The sequence below is a fragment of the Nyctereutes procyonoides genome, unplaced genomic scaffold, assembly GCF_905146905.1.
Source record: "Nyctereutes procyonoides isolate TBG_1078 unplaced genomic scaffold, NYPRO_anot_genome, whole genome shotgun sequence".
Classification (NCBI taxonomy): Eukaryota; Metazoa; Chordata; class Mammalia; order Carnivora; family Canidae; genus Nyctereutes; species Nyctereutes procyonoides.
The window spans coordinates 93,496,556-93,517,304 of record NW_026575125.1 but is presented as its reverse complement, the minus strand read 5'-3'; the positions used below and the strand labels follow the sequence as shown (position 1 = coordinate 93,517,304).

The following is a 20,749-nucleotide window of genomic DNA, read 5'->3' as shown; positions in this document are numbered from 1 at the left end:
GCTTCTCGTGAAAAGTAGGCTATTATACAAGTTTCAGGGGAGCCAAAGTTATATATTTTTTACCATGTTGGGCAGGGGGGTGTCAGCATCCCTAACCCTCATTCCATTCAAGGGTCAAGTATACAATCCTTTGCCTAAGCTACCTGGTTCCCCAAATATTGACCAAATGTATCTTTAACAATATTTCAAGACATGTTCTTAGGCACTAAATTTTTCTTTTTAGGCCCTAAATTATATTCTTTCCTGAAGTTTTCATTTTTTGACAATAATGATAGCTACCATTTATTAATTTCTTATTATACAGCAGGCACTATAAAATGCTAAGAAATTTTTCAACCATTACTGAATTAAATCCATAATAGGCTTAGAAGTATTATTACCAAAGAGTATTATTCACAGATGATGAAACCAATGTTAAGAAAACAACTTGCCCAAGGTGACTTCTATCATTTGATTAAATGTGATGACAAAACTATTATCCATAACAATAATACTCAGAATTTCACAATCCTTTCAAGGGTAAATCAAGATTAACATGCATAAAATTATCAAAGCATTTAGGGTAGTAAGTTACCTCGTCAAACTCTTCAGTCATTTTTCGAATTATTTCAGAGTTCTGCATATGTCTAAACATTTCTGCTGTGACAACTCCTGAAATTTCCAAGTGTAAGAAGTTAATATACATTGTAGAATGAATAAAATAGAGAACTTCTAAGTTAGTCGCTTACACTGTCAGTCTCTATCATATTTCTACTCTCCTTAATCTACTCTTGCCTACAATATATATACTGGCTTAATCCCTTTTAATATATGTCATCAAAGGTGAGGCAGCACCCAGGGTAACGATTAAAACTTTAAGGATAAACCTGAATAAGAAAATGAGTGATAGGTAGAGTCCACGTTAGCCAGGTTTCTTTATTAAGTACTATATAGCAACTACATCTCATCATCCTCTAAAAGGGCTTCCAATAAACACAAAGTTAAGTTGTAGTTTCTGCCCATCTGTCATCTAGTTGGAAGTTTAAATAAAGAATAACAAAAACAGGAAGGTAGGAAGAAAAAGAGGGAGAGAAGGAGGGAGGGAAAATTAAAACTATTGAAGGGGGGGCACTTGACGGGATGAGCACTGGGTGTTATTCTGTATGTTGGTAAATTGAACACCAATAAAAAATAAATTTATAAAAAAAAACTATTGAAGGTAGTACATAAGAAATGCCCTAATGAGTGACAATGACAATAAAAGCTATCGGTCAGACAAAAAAAAAAAAAGCATAAATCAGGTGTTTCAGAGAGAAAGAATCTGATAAGGACATTTAGAATTTCAAAGGAAGACAGGAGAGGGGAGGAAAAAGGATGCATATTACAAGAAGTAGTAAAAGCCAAGTAGAGATCAAATACCAGAAAAGGGATTTCTAGGAAAAAATGTGTAGGAAGAAGACATACACGAATTTCCACTGATGGGGTATCAGATTATTTAAAAAGGAACAAATATAAAAACTAGATTTTCAAAAACCATACTTCTATTGCTAGATTACTTATTCCTTGCCAGTCATATCACTATGAATACCGTAAATATGAGGCAGGCACTATATACTGGCCTTACAGAGGAGGAAGTAAAGAATAAAACAAAGAAGTTAAATACCTTGAGATTATTCATCTACATCATGCTGACACCCCCAAGAAAGATCAGCTTCTAGTGGTCCTGTGAAGAGCCCCTACTTACCACAACACTAAAGAACTACATGATTGCTTTAAAATATTAACAAATCTGGAAGAAGGCACCATTTCTCTTGCCTAAGGAAGCACATTCTCAAAAACCTTTTGAAGAGTTTTTAAATTTTAATTAAGCCATGGATATATCTATCTTCAGAACCTTCCTGTATTTTATACCCAGGTGCTATAAACTTGGCAAAGCTATAGGAGGATAAGTTACTCAATCCCTGAAACTATTTCTACAAAATAAACATGTATATATAAATAAATCTCAAAGCAAACATACAACATACATTTTGACAACTGCCCCATTTCTGAAGTTCCTCTCTCCATATAACAAACAGCCCGAAACCCAAAAATAAGCAGAAAAAAATAGCTGTCACAGAATCCATGCACATCACTCCTGGGGCAGGTGTGAAGGTGTCACTAAGACACAATGTCTGAGCCTATTGGGTGGACTGTAAGAGATATGCAGAGATACTGCTAAAAACCAGTAAAATGAAAAGGACAGCTGACCAGGAAAGAAAGAAGGAAACATTGGCCACAATTTTGGCAACCCCAACAGTCTGGAGCCATTCAGCATAGAGTCAAATATCCCTCCACACCTCAACAGATACTGAAGGCAAAACTATGGTAAAATAACTGATGCTCACAATCACAATCCTCAGTCCAAAGGAAAAAGGCTAAAGTACAGTACATATAAACATGTTTCTGGGACACCTAGGTGGCTCAGTGGTTGGGCATCTGTCTTAAGCTAAGGGCGTGATCCCAGGGTTCTGGGATCAAGTCCCACATCGGGCTCCCTCTGCCTGTGTTTCTGCCTCTTTCTGTGTGTCTCTCATGAATAAATAAATAAAATCTTTTAAAAAATGTTTCTAACTCACTTAGCATTGAATCAAAATAATCCTAAGTGTGTTTTGAAAGTACTTAATGATCTTATCTTTGATTACAAAATAAATTGTCCTTTATGGAGCTTTCTTGATTCTAAAGTAATACTATAGCAGTGTTTAAATCTACCTGATAAGTTTTTTAACACCTTCAGTTTTTAAAAATCTGGACAATCTAGTATACAGCAAAGTATATCCAAAGGTTCCGTTGGCAAACTCCTGATTCATAAAACACAATGGTGCCAGAAAAGGAATGAAGCTGATTAAGGGAAAATGCTGACTATAGCCGTGTTTTAAAATTACAATTCAGAAGCCTAACTAGGAAACTGAAACTGACCAAACTACAGTGTAACAGGGAAGACTAAAGATAAAATTCAGAATTTCAACTCATCAAGTTATTTCTGGCACCTGTTCAGCCGTTCTGCAATCAACGTTCCACTTTGAAAGAATCTGAAGAGAAAGGACACGGTCCTTGATTACACAATACAACAAACAGGTACCCGATTCCTTCTACTCCAGAAAGATGGACTGGACACAGACAAAATATAAATAATACTAATTTGTCCTATTTTTTAAAGTATAATCTGATTCATCATATTGTCATTATTACATTTCCTTTGAGCAGAGTCAGTAGAATTTTCTATATTGATTTGCAGCTTCCTCTAGCTAAGAAGTAAACTTGATAACTCTCTGTGCTCTAAGATTTTAAATTCTCTAAAAAGACAGTTTTTAAAATTTCTCAAAACTGATAACAGTATTACGCAGATCAGACTCAAGAAGTTAATATTTGTCTATCCGGCCTTGCATACATAATATCTAGTATGCATGCTGCACTGAATGTTGTGATCAACCTCCAATAAAATGCATCAGTTTATAAAATGTTACTTGTTTATATGGAATTATTAAATCACTATATTGTACACCTGAAACTACTAAAACACTGTATATTAACTATACTGGAATTAAAATAAAATTTTTAAAAACCTAACTGGAAATAAAATCCTTATATACAGTCAGGTATCTACATTTTCCACCAAATAGTATAATTTTGAGAATTAGGATTTAATCCTATGCTAATTAAAGGAAAAGTAATGTGAAAAGAATGTAACTATTTAACTTTATTTTTACTAAAATGTCACCTTCAAAGTTAAAATCAAAATAATAAAAATTCAATTAAAAATGTTACTTGTTTTACAATTCCAGTAACAGTATTTTTAGAGTATTAGTGTAGAATTATAAGAGTAGATATAAATTGCTTCTTGGGATTTATTTAACAGATTTGCTTAAGTCAATCATTCTTTAGATCTTAACTTCTTGGATCTATTTTTAAGCAAATTTCCCTCCTCCTAACTTCACATGTGTTTGGTAACACTTCCATAAAAAAATGTAATACTCATGGAAAACTTTGTAACTTTTCCTGGACATCTTCTAAAATTTCAAGGACAGGCCAAGTATTAGGGAGAAACAGAATAGATCAGAACCTGTCCAGGATTTTGTCTGAATCATTTACTGATCCAGATCAAGATGTATGACACGCCACAACTTACATAATTTTGTCCCCCTGCCAAATGTCTGCAGTAAATATTTTTGCCCCAGGGACCACACTACTATATTTTATATTTTCCCTACTCCTACTTCAAAAGCTTTTTAAATAAAATGAAAACATTTGCAACAAGACACCACTCCAAAACTTCTCTACTTTAAAAAAAAAACACCTAGAAATTTCACCAATACCTTACTTAACTAAGTTACTTACTTACCTACTTACTTATTTACTTACTGTTATTCATGGCACTTTTAAACTCCCTACACTTTACAATTCCCTGCCACTTGAACCTGTATCTCTTCATTATCTTCCTCCTCCCTTCTTAATCCATTTCTTTGTTCCTAAAACCAGATGCTGAAAGTGGGAAATATATCTAATAAAAGTAATATAACAATTATAAATTGCCAAGTTTTTAGCTAACTTTTGCACATGAATACAACTGTCTCAACAGAGTTCCTACTTTGTTCTTTGCTCTTTTTTCCATATACATTTTAAATGATTATAATGCTAACAATTCCGTATCTTGGCATTATTTTCCACATAAAGTGCTAATATATATTTAGGTGGAAAAAAAAGAGACCATTTAAGAACATTCTGCTTCCAAAATAAATGTATCTTACCTTTACAGCCTGAACACTGAATAAAAAAGTTGATGAGGTCAAGAAGTGCTATATCTCGGTCATGCTTGTATGATTCTATCCAATCATCTACCACCGACTACAAGCAGAGGAGGGGGAAAAAAAAAAACCATTAGCTTTTGCTAATGTTCTAAGAATTAAGTTTGATTAGTCATTAAATTCCAACATTAAGTAGTATCTCATTACTTCAAATTAATATATACATATTTGTATACTAAAACTTAATGTTAAATTTTAACAACAAAAGAGAACCAAATTCAGGAAAATAATCACCTGATAGCACATAATGGTCAGTCTGCAGTTTACTTTGCATTAAAAAGAATGTGAAAAATAATTAGGGGACCCAATTCTATAAAGTGAAATTACTTATTTTTTCTAGTGACATTAAGGATATCCTAGAAATTATTTTAAAAAATCACCCCCATATTTCTTTTTGACTAAGATACTATACTAAATACAAATAACACTTAAAATATTAACACTGCAATGGAATGAAAACAAAAATCTTTTTAAAAGATGTAAAGGGAACAGCCCGGGTGGCTCAGTGGTTTGGCACCTCCTTCAGCCCAGGGCGTGATCCTGAAGACCCGGGATCGAGTTCCGCATCGGTCTCCCTGCGTGGAGCCTGCTTCTCCCTCTGCCTGTGTCTCTGCGCCTCTCTCTCTCTCTCTCTCTCTCTCTCTCTCTCTCTCTCTCTCTCATATGAATGAATGAATGAATAAATCTTTAAAAAGATGTAAAGGGCTGAGTCAATGAGAAAATGCAGAACCAAATAATTTTTTTCAAAAGTGAGCACTAATAGTCCCATGTTAATAACAAAAACAAATTGATGACTAAATATACATAAATAAGTAGGACAGTTTACCAATCTAGAGACTTTTTAAAGATTTATTTATTTATCCATGAGAGACATAGGGAGAGAGGCAGAGACACAGGCAGAGAGAGAAGCAGGCTCCATGCAGGGAGCCTGACGTGGGACTTGATCCCAGGTCTCCAGGATCACACCCCGGGCTAAAGGCACCGCTAAACAGCTGAGCCACCTGGGCTTCCCCCAATCTAAAGACTTAATATTGTTAGATGACAATACTCTCTAAAGAGAACTACAGATTCAATGCAATCCCTATTAAAAATCCAGCTGGCTTCTTAGCAGAAACTAGAAAGCTGATCCTAAAATCCTTATGGTAATGCAAGAGATCTACAATAGTCAAAACAATCTTGAAAAAGAAGCACAAAGTTGGAGAACTCATACTTCACTATTTCCAAAACTTACTACAAAGCTACAGCAATCAACACAGTACTGGATTAAGGACAAAAACTGTAGATCAATGGAATAAAAATGCGAATCAAAAAGAAAACCTCTTATTGATGATTACTTGATTTTTGACGAGGATGCCAAGACAATTCAATGAAGAAAGCCTAGTCTTTTCAACAAATGGTACTGGGACAACTGGATATCTGCATGCAAAAGAATGAAGTTGGGAGTGCCTGGGCGTCTGACTCTTGATTTCAGCTTGATGATTCACGTTGTGAGTTAAAAGCCCCACATCAGGCTCTGCACTGGGTGTGGAGCCTGCTTAAGATTCTCTCTCCCCTCTCTCAAATAAATATTTTTAAAAATTAAAAAAAAAACACTGAAGCTGGACCCAACTCAGATCATACACAATACTTAAAATGGATCAAAGACTGAAATGTAAGAACTAACACTATAGGGATGTCTGGGTGGCTCAGTGGTGTGGCGTATGCCTTTGGCTCGGGGCATGATCTTGCTATCCCAGGATCAATAGAGTCTCCCTGCATGGAGCCTGCTTCTCCCTCTGCCTCTGCCTCTCATGAATAAATAAATAAAATCTTTTTTTAAAAAAAGAGCTAACAGTATAAAACACATAAGTCTTCATAGACACATTAAGCAAAGTATTCTTAGATATTAGACTAAAAGCATGAGACTAAAGAAAAAAATGAATTTCACTTAACCATAATTAAGTTTTGTGTTTCAATAGACTCCATCAAGTATGAGAAAAGCACCCACAAAATAGAAATTTTTGCAAATTGTGTATCTGATAAGGTATTTGTGCTCAAATTATAGTATCATATCTCATTTTACTGCACTTCTGATACTGCTGTATTTGTGTATGTGTGTGCATGTTTTATGAACCAAAGGTTTGTGACAACCCTGTGTCAACGAAGTCTATCAAAGCCATTTTTCCAGCAGCAGGTGCTCACTTTGCATCTCTGTCACATTTTGCTAATTCTATTCAGCATTTTAAACTCTTTCATTATTATTATATTTGTTAATGATAATCTGAGACCAGAGTTCTTTGATGTCACTATCGTAGTTGTTTTGGGGCACCATGAGTCATGCCCATATAAGACAGCAAACTTAATAAATGCTGTGTATGTTCTGATTCCCCTATCTCTCTCCTTTCCTCAGATTCTGTACTCCCTGAGACACAATATTAAAATTAGGTCAATCAATAACCCTATAATGACCCCCAGTGCTTAAGTAAAAGGAAGAGCTGCACATCTCTTGCTTTAAATCAAAAGCTGGAAGTGATTAAGCTTACTGAGGAAGGCATGTCGAAAGCCGAGATAGGCCAAAAGATAAGCCTCGAGCCAAACAGCCAAGTTATAAATGCAAAGGAAAAATTCTTGCAGAAAATAAAGTGTTGTTCACAGAGAACACATGATGATAAAAAAGTAAAACAGCCTTATTGCTGATATGGGGCAAATTTTAGAAGTATAGATAAAAGAATCAAACCAGCCACAACACTGCCTTAAGCCAAAGCCTAATCTATAGCAAGGCTCCAACTCTCTTCAACTCTCTGAAGGGAGAGGTAAAGAAAATGCAGAAGGAAAGACTGAAGAGAGCAGAGGTAGTAGGTTCATGAAGTTTAAGGAAAGAAGGTGTCTCCTTCACATCAAAGTGCAAGGTGAAAAAGTAAATGCTGATGTAAAAACTGCAGTAAGCTATCCAGAAAACTAGCTAAGATAATTAACCAGGGTAGCTACACAACAATAAATTTTCAATGCAGACAGAATAAGCTTATATTGGAAGTACATGCCATCTAGGACTTTGATAGCTAGAAAGCAGTCAATTCCTATCTACAAAGCTTCAAAGGAGAGATGGACTCTCTTGTCAGGAACTAATGCAACTGACTACTTTAAATTGAAGCCAGGACTCATTCACCATTCCAAAAATCCTAGGGCCCTTAAGAATTATGCTTAAGCTACTCTGCCTATGCTCTGCAAATGAAACAAGAAAGACTGGATAATAGCATATCTGTTTACAACATGGTTTACCGAATATCTGAAGCCTACTTTCGACCCAACTACTCAGAAAAGATTCCTTTCAAAATATCACTGTTTATTCACAATGCACCTGGGTCACCCAAGAGTTCTGATGGAGATGTACAATGACATTCATGTTGTTTTCATGCCTACTAACAAAAAATCCATTCTGCAGCCCATGGATCAGGGAGTAAGTTCAACTTTCAAATCTTATTTAAGAAATACATTTCCACAAGGCTATAGCTGCCATACATGGGGAGTCCTCTGACGGATATGTGCAAAGTCAACTGAAAACCTTCTGTAAATAATTCATCATTCTAGATGCCATTTAGAACACTCATGATCTATGAGAAAAAGTCAAATTATGAACATTAACAGGACTTTAGATGCTGAATGTAACCCTCAGAGATGGCTCTGAGGGCTTTCATGACTTAGAGTGGATGTGGTAGAAATTTCACTGGGGATGTGGTAGAAAATAGCAAAAGAACTACAATTAGAAATGGAGTCTAAGTATGTGACTGAATTGCTGAAATCTCAAGATAAAACTTTTAACAGATGAGGAACTGCTTTTTAATGATCAAAGAAAGTGATTTCCTGAGGTGGGATCTACTCCAGGTGAAGATGCCATGAAGATTGTTGAAATGACAACAAAGGATTTAGAATATTACATCGGCTTAGATGTTTAATAAAGTAGCAGCAGGGTTTGAGAAGACTAACCTCAATTCTGAAAAAAGTTCTACTGTGGGTAAAATGCAATCAAACAGTATCACATACTACAAAGAAATTATTTGTGAAAGGAAGTCTATCAATGTGGCAAACTTCATTGTTGTCTTATTCCAAGAAACTGCCATGGCCACCCAAACCTTCAGCAAACACTCGATCAGTCAGTAGCCATCAACACTGAGGCAAGATCTTCTACCAGCAAAAAGATTAGAACTCAATGAAAGCTCAGATAATGGTTAGAATTGTTTAGCAATGAAGTACTTGTTAATTAAGATAGATACACTTTGGACATAATGCTGTTGCATATTTAACAGATTATAGTATAGTATAGACATAACTTTTATAGGCACTGGGATACAAAAAAAATTCATCTGACTTGCTTTATTGTGGTATTTGCTTTACTGCAGTGATCTGGAACCCAACCGACAATACCCCTGAGGTATGCCTATATAAAGAACTCTTACAATTCATTAGTTTTTAAAAGCCAAGTAATCTAATTAAAAATATAGATGAAGATTATGAAAATAGCTCTCTCTATATATATAAGATATACAAATGGCCATTAGCTCATCAAAAGATGCTCAATGTAACTGACTACCAAGGAAATGGCATTCAAAATTAAAATAAGGTACCACTTCACACCAACTAGGGTGGCTTTAATCAAAATTACAGACAGTAACAAATGTTGGCAAAGATATGAGAAATCGAATGCTAAAACACTGATGGTAACAACACAAAATGGTGCTGCCACTTTGGAAAAAGTTTGGCAGCTTGTCAAAAAGTAAACAGTTACCATATGATCCAGCAACTCAACTCCGAGGTATATATTACTCAAGAGAAATGAAGACTTATGACCAAACTAAAACTTGTACAAGAATACATATAACAGTATTATTCACATAGCCAAAAAGTGGAAACCAACCAAATGTGTGCATCAAGATGAATGGATAAACAAGATGGAGTATTATTTGGCAATAAAAAAGAATGAAGTTATCATACCACAAAATAGATGAGCCTTGAAAACATTATGTTAAGTCAAAGAAACCATTCAAAAAGGACCACATATTGAACAAATCATATATATGAAATGTCCAGAAAAGGCAAATTTATAAAAAGTACATTAGTGGTTGCCTAGACCCGGGACAGGTGAAAAGAAAGTGACTGCTAAGAATCTTAGCACAATGTTTCCTTCTGGGGTATTAAAAAAGTTTTAAAATTAGACTGTGGTGATGGCTACACAACTCTATGTTATACTAAAACACCACTGAATTTACATTTTGAAAGGGTGAATTTTTTTTAAAAAAAGGGTGAATTTTGTGTTATGTGGAGTGTTTCAACATAGTATTTTTTTAAAGTAAAACAGCTAAAAAAATAAAAAGCAACAAGTTATTCTTTGGGGGCTCGAAGAGGAAACCATAAAGCAGATGAAAACTATTTTTAAATGAACCAAGTTTTAAAAATTAGGATGATAGGGGTATCAGAATGGCTCCGTTGGTTGAGCATCTGACTCGATTTCACTTCAGGCCACAATCTCAGGGTCAGGGTCTCTCAGGGTTGTAAGATGAAGCCCTGAGTTGGGCTCCACACTCAGGGGAGTCTGCTCAAGATTCTTTTCTCTGCCCTTCCCCTAAGTTTCAGTGTGCACACACACATTCTCTAATAAATAAATACATCTTTAAGTATCATCAGGAGGAAAAAATTTTTAAGTTATGTACCAATAAATATGAAATGTGGTTATAAAATGAACAAATTATGTAAAATTTGATGTAGAGAAAGGATAATATTACAAATTAAAGAAAATAAAAAGGAAATATTATCTAAAAATTACCTGGTTCAAAGACATTGACTGGAGATCTTCTAAAATTTTACCTAACTTCTAGATTTCAGTCCTTTTCTCTATTTTACAATAGCTTATGTATGTAAACTAAATCAATTTATAAAAGAGACATGTTTAAGATTATTCCCAAATATGATACAGGTAATAAATATTAAGAGAATATATTATGGGACTGTGAGAGTTTTAAAACAAGGCCCAGGGGTACCTGGGTGGCTCAGTAGCTTGAGCATCTGCCTCCAGCTCGGGTTGTGACCCCAGGGTCCTGGGATCGAGCCCCACATCAAGCCCCATGTCAGGATCCCTGCTCAGGAGTCTACTTCTCTCACTCCCAATCTTCCTCCCCCCCTGTCATGTCCTCTCTCTCAAATAAATAAAATCTTTAAAAAAAAATAAAATAAAATAAAAGATGGCCCAAAATGTCTGCCAATGCTCTTCAATAAGAAGTGGGGTTAACATTACCTTATCTAGGACTGAAGGAAGTAGAAATGATGCCTCCAAGATTAAGTTATTGAACAACATTCAACTTTTGTACTGGGTTCTTGGAGCACTAGAAAAACTAGGCACTCCTGGCTCAGGACAAACTTCAAACCTAGAAGCCATACCGTAAGAAACCCAAGCCACATTCAAGAACCATTTGCAGGTACTCCAGGTAACAGTCCCAGTTGTACCCAGCCTTCAAGTCCGTACAGGCTAGGTACCAAACATGAATAAAGGTGCCTCCAGATATTACAGATCTTAACTGTTTATGCAATTGCTGAGCATTAAAGCTGTCTCAGGTAAGGCTGTAACGATCATGGATGGCATCATAGACAATTTCATACCTGGTTAGTTCTGTCTGAATTCTATACCAACATAATCATTAAGCCTAGTAAAATGATCATTCCTTTATATCATTAAGCTTCGAGTGATTTGTTATACAGCAATAGATAACTGGAAGAAAGGCTATTTCATCAATAAAGATACAAAAATATTTAATGAAATCTTACCCCCAAAATATCACATCACATTAAAAAGTTATTCAGACAGATCAAATAGAATCTCTACTGGGAATACAAGGCTGATGTAATAAAAATACTCGTTAAGGTAACTCGTTAAAATATTTTAAAATTTTAATTATCAGATAATATGCTAAGAATTTATTCAATAAAATTCAATATGTATTATCTAATAAACTAGGGGCATATGTATGCATGATCCCTCCCTTTTTTTAAATGTAAGAACTACTTTAAAACCACAGCCAGTCTTATACTTACTCTCACCTATAATGACTGAAATAGGTATATCCTGGAATACAAAAAAATGAATAATATACAGTCCCTGATCAAGAAATTAATAATCAAGAAGACATATGCATACCTATAATACAATATGCTAATATATTTATATTAAGTGCTACAATATAAAAAGAAGAGTAAGAAACACCCATATTCAAGGGGAGAAAGAGCCCAAGAATGCTACTCAAAAGAGTAACATGTGACTTAAGTCAATTTTATGTGACATGGAAAGAAGGAAAGAAGACTATTCCAGGCAAAGGGAAAAACAAAAAGAAAGGTATGGGAGTGGAGGTACATACTGTGGCTGGGGAATAACAAGCAAACCATAAAAAAGAAATCTGGGCTGGAACTTTTAGATAAGGAACAACTGCTGGAAGCTTGTACACAGGAAACTTCCTTGATCTAATTTTGTATTACCAACACAAGTGGGAGTATACAAAACAAACTGGAGGTGGAGAGTAGATTCAGGGAAATCAATGGAGAGAGACTGTGGACCTCCCACTTTAAGGGTGAAAGCACATTTAGAAACAGAAAAAAGCAGAGATACAACCTTAATATATGACAAACCATAATAAACACAAAAATAAGGAAAATGTTCACTCTTTAAACATGGAGATACCAATAACAAAAAAAATTAAATATAAAATTTAATCCTCAACATTTTAATATTAAAATTTTCTTGATGAGTCAAAAAGTTAAAAACCCCATAGACTAGAAAAAAAATAGAACAGCCTAATTAGCTGTGGATACAAGTTGAAATTTCTGATGTTAACAAAAATGAAAGACATCCGGAAAAAAGACCAATGCATTTAACAACTTACAATAAAACACTATAGAAAAAAGTATTACATAAAAATAAAAAGGAAAGTAATGAAATGCTATATATAATTGAGATAATGTATTCCTTTGATAAAATTAACCCAAATGCGAACTAGAGAGAAGGGGATAACTTTTTTTAAATTAGGTAATGACTAAACCATAGCACTACAATATAATGAGATATTGTTTTTAAAAATATCAAATGTATATATGAAATAATCATTTAAAACATTAAATAAATAAAATCCATACCCGCATGACAACTATAGAAAAAGCAAACCATACATGAATAAATGAAGGCAAATTCAAATTTTAAAAGTCATATTCCTCTATACAACTGGGGATAGCTCAAAACAACTAACAATTTTTATATTACATGTAAGAATGCTATCATCAGTCCCAATTGATACTTAAAATTTATTTACAAAACCATACATTTTCAGGTAAGTCCATATTTATAAACAAGATTTGTAGGTGTTACTCTTTAATAACAGAAAGCTTAAATGGCTAGCTCTCCATAAACCATCCATGTGTACCTTTTTTGATTAAAATTAATTCTCTGAAATCAATTCCCTGTAGCTTTTATAAATTAAAAAATAACTTTATTGAGCATGTATATTCTTTGAGTATAGGGTTTATCCAATTTTTTAAAAGCCATGTGGGTTTAGCCTCCATTGTAAAGCCTAAATGCTTCTATTGTCATAAAATTATGCAGAAGAAACAAAATTAGGATGATTTGACATGGACATGACTCTTATTTTTTACTCTTTTCCTAAGAAATAGCACAAGTAATAAACTTTAACAGACAATAGTGATCAACATAACTCAATTCAATAAAGTGGGTAGTGATTGTATTAGGTCACTCAACCAAGAATTCTATATGGGCCAAGGATTTCATATTTTAATGGCAGACATACAAATTCAGAGGAAATTGAAATCTCATAATTTACATCAGCATATTTTTTGAGCAAATGATTTTTTTATTATATGCCATTAAAAGAAAATAATGCAGTAGAAAATTATTCAAGACACAATTTAAAAGGTCATATGATCTGAACAGACAGATGACTTTGTTTCTGATGATTTTGTTGTTTTCTAATAAGCAATGTTAGAATTTTTTAATGCAATTAGAAGATTTAGGGATTTTATATAACTCACTGAAGTTTAAAATGTACAAATAAACTGGGAAGAACACAATAAACATTACCTGCATAGCACTCTTGCCCATTTTAACAACTTCAAACAACATCATGTTTTCAACTCCATTCTGTTGGTGATGACCATTCATTCGGTTTGGACCAGAAGGAGGTTTTCCTCCTCCATTTCCACCCTTGCCCTTTTCTCCTGGGCCCTTTTTGCCTTTTTTACAAGTCTGCATAAAAATACAAGTTAGTTAAGTTATATTATTATCCTTGAAAATTCAAAATGAAGATACAGCTGAAGCAGTTAAAAGGATACATAATTATAACATGCCTAACCCTGACCTAAAGAAGAGTGCCATACACATATGTCATAATAAAACGATATGGTTGAGACAGCCTCTTTATGGTATCAACTTTTTCATTTATACTATCAGCCACCTCATGTGACACTGCAAACTGACAGACTTCATGGTCCAAATTTTTATTCCTATTAGCTGAGTGATGTTAGGCAAGTTACTTAACCATACTGTGCTTCAGATTTTCTAATTTGTAAAGTAAAGATAAAACCGTGCCTATCTCATAGGGTTGCTTCTTTAAGGTACAGACCGCAGTGGGCATCAAGAATAGCAAAACACTTTATCAAATACGTAACTCAAACTTAGTTCAAATTTTTAAATCCTATCTAATGTTAGTCTTATAAATTATTGCAGTACACTGACAAGGGAATTTTTACAAGTATGAATAGGTATATCAACCTCATTTTTATTCTGGATAAATGAAGGCAAATTCAAATTTTAAAAATCATGTTTCTCTGTACAACTGGTGATAACACTTATCATGAAAATTCAGTTAATGAACACTATGGAAATGAAGCCCCTTTAATAAGGAAATTGTCAATATTGGGTAGTGGGGACTTCATAAATCAGTGAAAAGGTTGCCTACATGCCTCAGTTATAAAATACCTCCCATAGCCTTTATACCTTGTTATAGAAAAGCAAGTCTTCCCTAACTCAGAGTCCTTATTTCTAAAAGGTCATAGAGTTGTATTAAATCTTTACAGATTAGATTATTTCCAGGTCTCTTATCAACCTACACATTTCTATGATCTAGAGTAAGGATCGGCAAACTTTCTGTAAAATATCTGTAAATATTTCAGGCTTTGCGGGCCACCACATTCCATCTCTGTCACATATTCTTTGTTTATTTTTACAACCCTTTATAAATATAAAAACCATTCTAAGCTCATAGGCAGTATAAAAACAGGCTGTAGTTTGGCAGACCCCTGATCTACCGCCAGGTCTACAAACATATTTCTACTGACAGCCTGTACGTTTCTATACTTTGTTCCACGGAGGGTCCTTCCTCCTTCCTCAAGAGTCCAAAATCACCCTACTCTTTTAACAACTACTTCAAAGTCCCTCCTAAGAACTGAAATCTATTACTTGTTGATTTACATTATTTTGCTAATGAGAGTCAGTCTTTGTGAACCTAAGTCATTAATTCCTAATTGTAGAATGAAAGGTTATTGTCCCCAGCAAAAGGAATTTCAGAGATAAGGGTGAAAGAAAAGATCAACTACAGAGAGTACACTAGGAAAGAATAAAATGTTAATGTTAATTAAATGGAACTATATATTTGCAATTTATCTATCATATGCTTCAATATTCCCTGTTGGTATGGAAAACTAGTATAATTAAAATGGCTCAATGAATATGCTATGCTAGAAAAAAACAACGTGCAAGGAATCATAATACAGGGATGTACAAGAAATCAACATGCTAACCTGGGTACAATCTTGTGGATGAAAAACATCTCTAAAGAAAGACTATAGGATAGGGTGCCTGGGTAGCTCAGTAGTTGAGCATCTGCCTTTGACTCAGATAGTGATCCCAGGGTCCTGGGATTGAGATCCACATCAGGGTCCCCACAGGAGCCTGCCTCTCTCTGTCTTTCTCATGAATAAATAAATAAAATCTTTAAAAAAAGAAAAGAAAAAGAAAGACTACAGAGGTGCCTAGGTGGCTCAGTTCAGCATCTGCCTTCAGCTCACATCATCATGATCCCAGGGTCCTGGAATGGAGACCCACATGGGACTCCCTACTCAGCAGGGTGTCTGCTTCTCCCTCTCCCTCTGCCCTTGCCCCTAGTTCACACACATGCGCACTCGCTCTCTCTCTCCTCTGCTCTCTCATATAAATAAAATCTTAAAAAAAAAAAAGACTATGAGGTAGCATAGTACATACAGTGGATTAAGAGTACCTTTTAACAGATGTGGGCTCAAATCCTTTAACCACTGAGCTTCTCTGGACCAGTTTCCTATCTATAAAATAAGGATGTTTTCTAATCCTCTGGGTGGTTCAAATTTTAAATAAGATAACATATATTAGCCCAGTGGTTGGAACATACATAGCATACTGTCAAAATGCAGTTATTATTATCACTATAATAATATGTTAATCTGAGCCCTAAACACCTTACTCATAGCAGTGACTATATAAAGCTAAACTGTGGCACAGGGCACTCCGGTGGCTCAGCGGTTTAGCGCCGCCTTCAGCCCAGGGCCTGATCCTGGAGGCCGGGGATTGAGTCCCACGTCAGGCTCCCTGCATGGAGGGTGCTTCTCCCTCTGCCTCTGTGTGTGTGTGTGTCTCATGAATAAATAAATAAAATCTTCAAAAATAAAAAAAATTTAAAAAAATAATAAACTGTGGCACAAAAACTTTGGAGAGCTCTCTATTCAGATACCACTGTGCATCTTGTCCTAATCAGCAAATTAAATCAAAGTCAAAAGTAGGGGACACCTGGGTGGCTCAGCAGTTGAGCATCTGCCTTTGGCTCAGGGTGTGATCCTGGTCCTGGGATTGAGTCCCACATCGGGCTCCCTGGGAGGAGCCTGCTTCTCCCTCTGCCTGTGTCTCTGCCTTTCTTTCCATGTCTCTCATGAATAAACAAATAAAATCTTTTAAAAAAACAAAGTCAAAAGTAGATTTCAGTTTTGCAAGATGGTTGCAAAACCAAAAAAAAAAAAAGTTTTCTAATGAATAACCATATACTACCCACTAGAATTATGGCTATCTTTGGATAGTCATGAGTTAACGTTTTATTCATTTACACTTTTTCTGCTTCAAAACTTCTTTTTAAGAGACTAAAAAAGCATTTGAAATTATGAAACATGGATTATGTGAACTCTAAAAATATATGCCAAGTACTAGTTAAATAAATTATATTCCATACATCAAATGGGATGCTCTAACATCATTAGAAATGACAAGAAAAATTCATTGATAGGAAAGCTGCACAAAACATACTACTGACTTTTAAAAGCAAATGAAAACAGTTTGCATAGTATGAATCCATTTAAATAAAATTCTGTGTGCATGTTTATAAGCAGTTATACGCATAAAAGAATGTTCATCAAAATGTTTAAAGAATACATTACCTCTGTGTGAAAGGTTTACAGGGAAATTTACTTTGTTCATTGTGCATTTTTGTATTATTTAGATTTTTTAAATGTGTCAGGGCACCTGGGTGACTCAGTTAAGTGTCTGACTCTTGATTTCAGCTTAGGTCATGATCTCAGGGTCAGGAGATCGAGCCCCAAGTAGGGCTGGCTCCATGCTCAGCATGGAGTCTGCTTGAGATTCTCTCTCTCCCTCTCTCTGCCCTTAGGCCTGTTCATGTTCTCTTTAAATAAATAATTTATTCTTTATCTACTTGTTTATTTAAATAAAATTTTAAAAAATATAAGTGTGTCATAAGAAAATCTAAATCCAAACTTCATTTTGGGAAAGAAAATGGTGAACAGAAACAAGTCATCTTTTGCACAATGTATTTACACACATGCACAGAATCAAATATACTTTCCAAAAGAGCAAAATAATTCATCCATTCACCAAGTTATCCAGAGCCCTCAAGCTACACACTCATATTCTAAATTTGCACTCTATTTACTCAGAACCTCACTTTGTTAGTTTTTCTTCTTTTAGTTTTCTTTATATTTAAGTGATCCCTACACCCAATGTAAGACTCAAACTCATGAACCAGAAGTGAAGAGTCAAATGTTCTTCTGACTGAGCCAGCCAGGTGCCCCCTCACTTTGTTAGTTTTTATCCTTGGCATTACTTATAAAAAGTAAAATTCTTGTCAATTGTAACCTGTTAGATTTAAACTGGTTATAGGTTACATTTTTAGGATGCTTTAGAATAAAAAGTTTTATTGATTGCTTTGCTTTATATTTGACTACTCATGTGTGAATAAAGCCAATAGGAAAAAAAATAAAGCCAACAGAATATCACATTGTGCTTAGCATACTATGCTTTACAAAATAAACTATTAGAAATAGAAACAAGTGTTAGTGAGGATGTGTAGAAAAGGAACCCTCATGCACTGTTGATGGGAATGCAAACTGATGCAGCCACAGTGGAAAACAGTATGGAAGTTCCTTAAAACATTAAAAATAGAACTACCTTATGATCCACAAATTGCACTAGTGGGTATTGACCCAAAGAATACCAAAACACTAATTCGGAAGAATATATGCACCCCTATGTTTACTGCAGCACTATTTACAATAGCCAAATTATGGAAGCAGTGTAAATGTCCATCAGCAAAGTATATATATATTGGAAAATTATTCAGCCACAAAAAAAAAGAATGAAATCTTGCCATTTGCAAAAACATGGATGAAGCTACAGAGTATAATGTTAATCAAAATAACTCACCCTCACTGGAAATTAACAGGGGGTAATAGAAGGGGAGATGGGCAGGGAGTTGGGGTGACTTGGGTGATAGGCACTGAGGGGGAGCACTTGGTGGGATGAGCACTGTGTGTTATGCTAAACGTTGGCAAATTGAACTCCAGTAAAAAAATTTTTTTTAAATAAAATAAAATTACTTTCATGGAAAAAAGAATCAAAAAACAAAATAAGTCAGAGAAAGACAAATACCATATGATTTCACTCATGTGGAATTTAACAAAGGAAAAAAGAGAGAAACCAAGAAACAGACTCTTAAGAGAACAGACTACAGAAAATAAACAGATGGTTATGGGGTGGGGGAAATGGGTGAAATAAGTGAAGGGTATTCAACAGTATACTTATCATAATGAGCACTGAGTAATGTATAGAATTATTGAATCACTATATTGTACACCTAAAACTAGTATTATACTCTATATCAACTATACTGGAAGTAAAAATTTAAAATGTAATAAAGTTTTTTTAAAAAACAATGACGTATTATTAATTTCAACTTTACAGTACTGGAAATAGATAATCAAAAGATATTTGACCTAAAAGCCAAAGAAACCATATGTATTCAGAAGGCTTACTAGTGGGGAAAAGGCACTTTTAAAAGATAATGTCTGAAACAAAACTAAAACAACTACATATATTTTATATGTATATGCATATATGTATACAAATGACCTTAAGAACCAAAATAAAGTCATATATTCTGTACATACTTTTCCTTTGCCTTGCTTTTGATTTTTTCCTTCAATGTCTTCAAAATCTGTGTCAGAAGAAAAATGTGTTTCTGACTCCCTGTGACAGAAAGATAAGCAATTATTTAAAACTTTCCTTAGAAATATAGGGAGTTTCTAATTTTTGCCATATTTTCTAAAAGAAAGGCTTGGTTAACTCTTTACAAAACTCCTTATAAGCATTAAATATAATTAAGATGCTTTCCCAGAACATCATACCATAGCATATTACCAAACATAAAATTATATAACCAACTACAAAACAATAAACTAAAACAAAAATATCTAAACATCTTTTAACTCTAGGAACTACGGTATTCTATTGTAATGGCTAGTTTCATTTTCTGATTCAAGACTATGGAGTTCAGATAAGACTGCATTTTAACACTAGGAACTGGATGACCTTTATTAGGAAATTTTTAGTAATATTAAAGGATCCTCTGACCAATCCTCTCTCACTCAAAAAATATTTGTAAATCTAAGAATAACTATACAAAGTATGTATTTCTGAAAGGATATATATAAAACATTTTTACAAACTAAATCATTTGAAATACAATAGGGAAGTGCTAACTGATCAAAATCCTTTATGAAGTAAAGAGGTGGTAAACTACATTCAGGAGAACTGGGTCTAGTACTAAGAAACTGTGTGACCCTAGACAAGTGACAACCCCTCAATCTTTTCACCTATAAACAATGTATTTGCAAGAAAGAATGAAATCTCTAAAGTTGCTTCAATATCCTCCAAGATGTAAATCTGTAATTCTAAAAATTCTCCCTTAGTTTAGAATAGGTGGAGTGTTTTATATAATCTGGATTTTCTTACATATAAGGAAGAAGACTAATTTAAATACACATGTGTAATGCTTCCTATATATGCAAACATGGGTTGAACTACCTTAATAGTAGTAACATACCCTCATTTAAATGCTTATGGCAAGGCACACTTGGAATTTGGGTCATAATAGATTTTAGAATCGAGCCACACCCATAAAAGGTAAAAGTTTTACCACTTCAAATATGTAATCTTAGTACCAGTTTTGCTTAAAACAAATGGAATCAAAATGCAAAGCTATTCTTTCTAAAGCTAGTCTTCTCTAACTAGATTTCTTCTATTTCCTCTTTTACTGCCATAATAACCAGTTGTCCAGAGGCTCTGAGGTAGGAATACTTTATCTACACTAATGGTTAAGGTGCTAGCAAGGAAAAAAAAATCACTATTTACAGCATTTATAGCACTTACCCTACAAAGTAATTTAAACAATGTATAGAGACAATCCTAACTGTGTCCTAGAAGTTGTGAGGAAAGGGACTATAATAAATACCATTTCCCAGAGTAAATGCACCAAAAGCTGAATGACTACCATAATATTAACCCTGAAACTCATGCCTGTTACATCTTA

At 34.3% G+C, this 20,749-nt stretch overlaps 1 protein-coding gene across 7 annotated transcripts in view; it reads right to left on the bottom strand.

The window, feature by feature from the left end:
- STAG2 (stromal antigen 2) overlaps window positions 1-20,749 on the bottom strand; it is a 135,185-nt gene that overhangs the window by 57,521 nt on the left and 56,915 nt on the right. For all 7 annotated transcript variants that reach the window (XM_055337790.1, XM_055337794.1, XM_055337791.1 and 4 more), the window contains 4 exons: window positions 19,329-19,407; window positions 13,930-14,094; window positions 4,767-4,863; window positions 575-651 (listed from right to left, as the gene is read on the bottom strand). In XM_055337790.1, coding sequence (XP_055193765.1) covers window positions 575-651; window positions 4,767-4,863; window positions 13,930-14,094; window positions 19,329-19,407 — 418 coding nt within the window. The remainder of the gene's footprint in view (window positions 1-574; window positions 652-4,766; window positions 4,864-13,929; window positions 14,095-19,328; window positions 19,408-20,749) is intronic.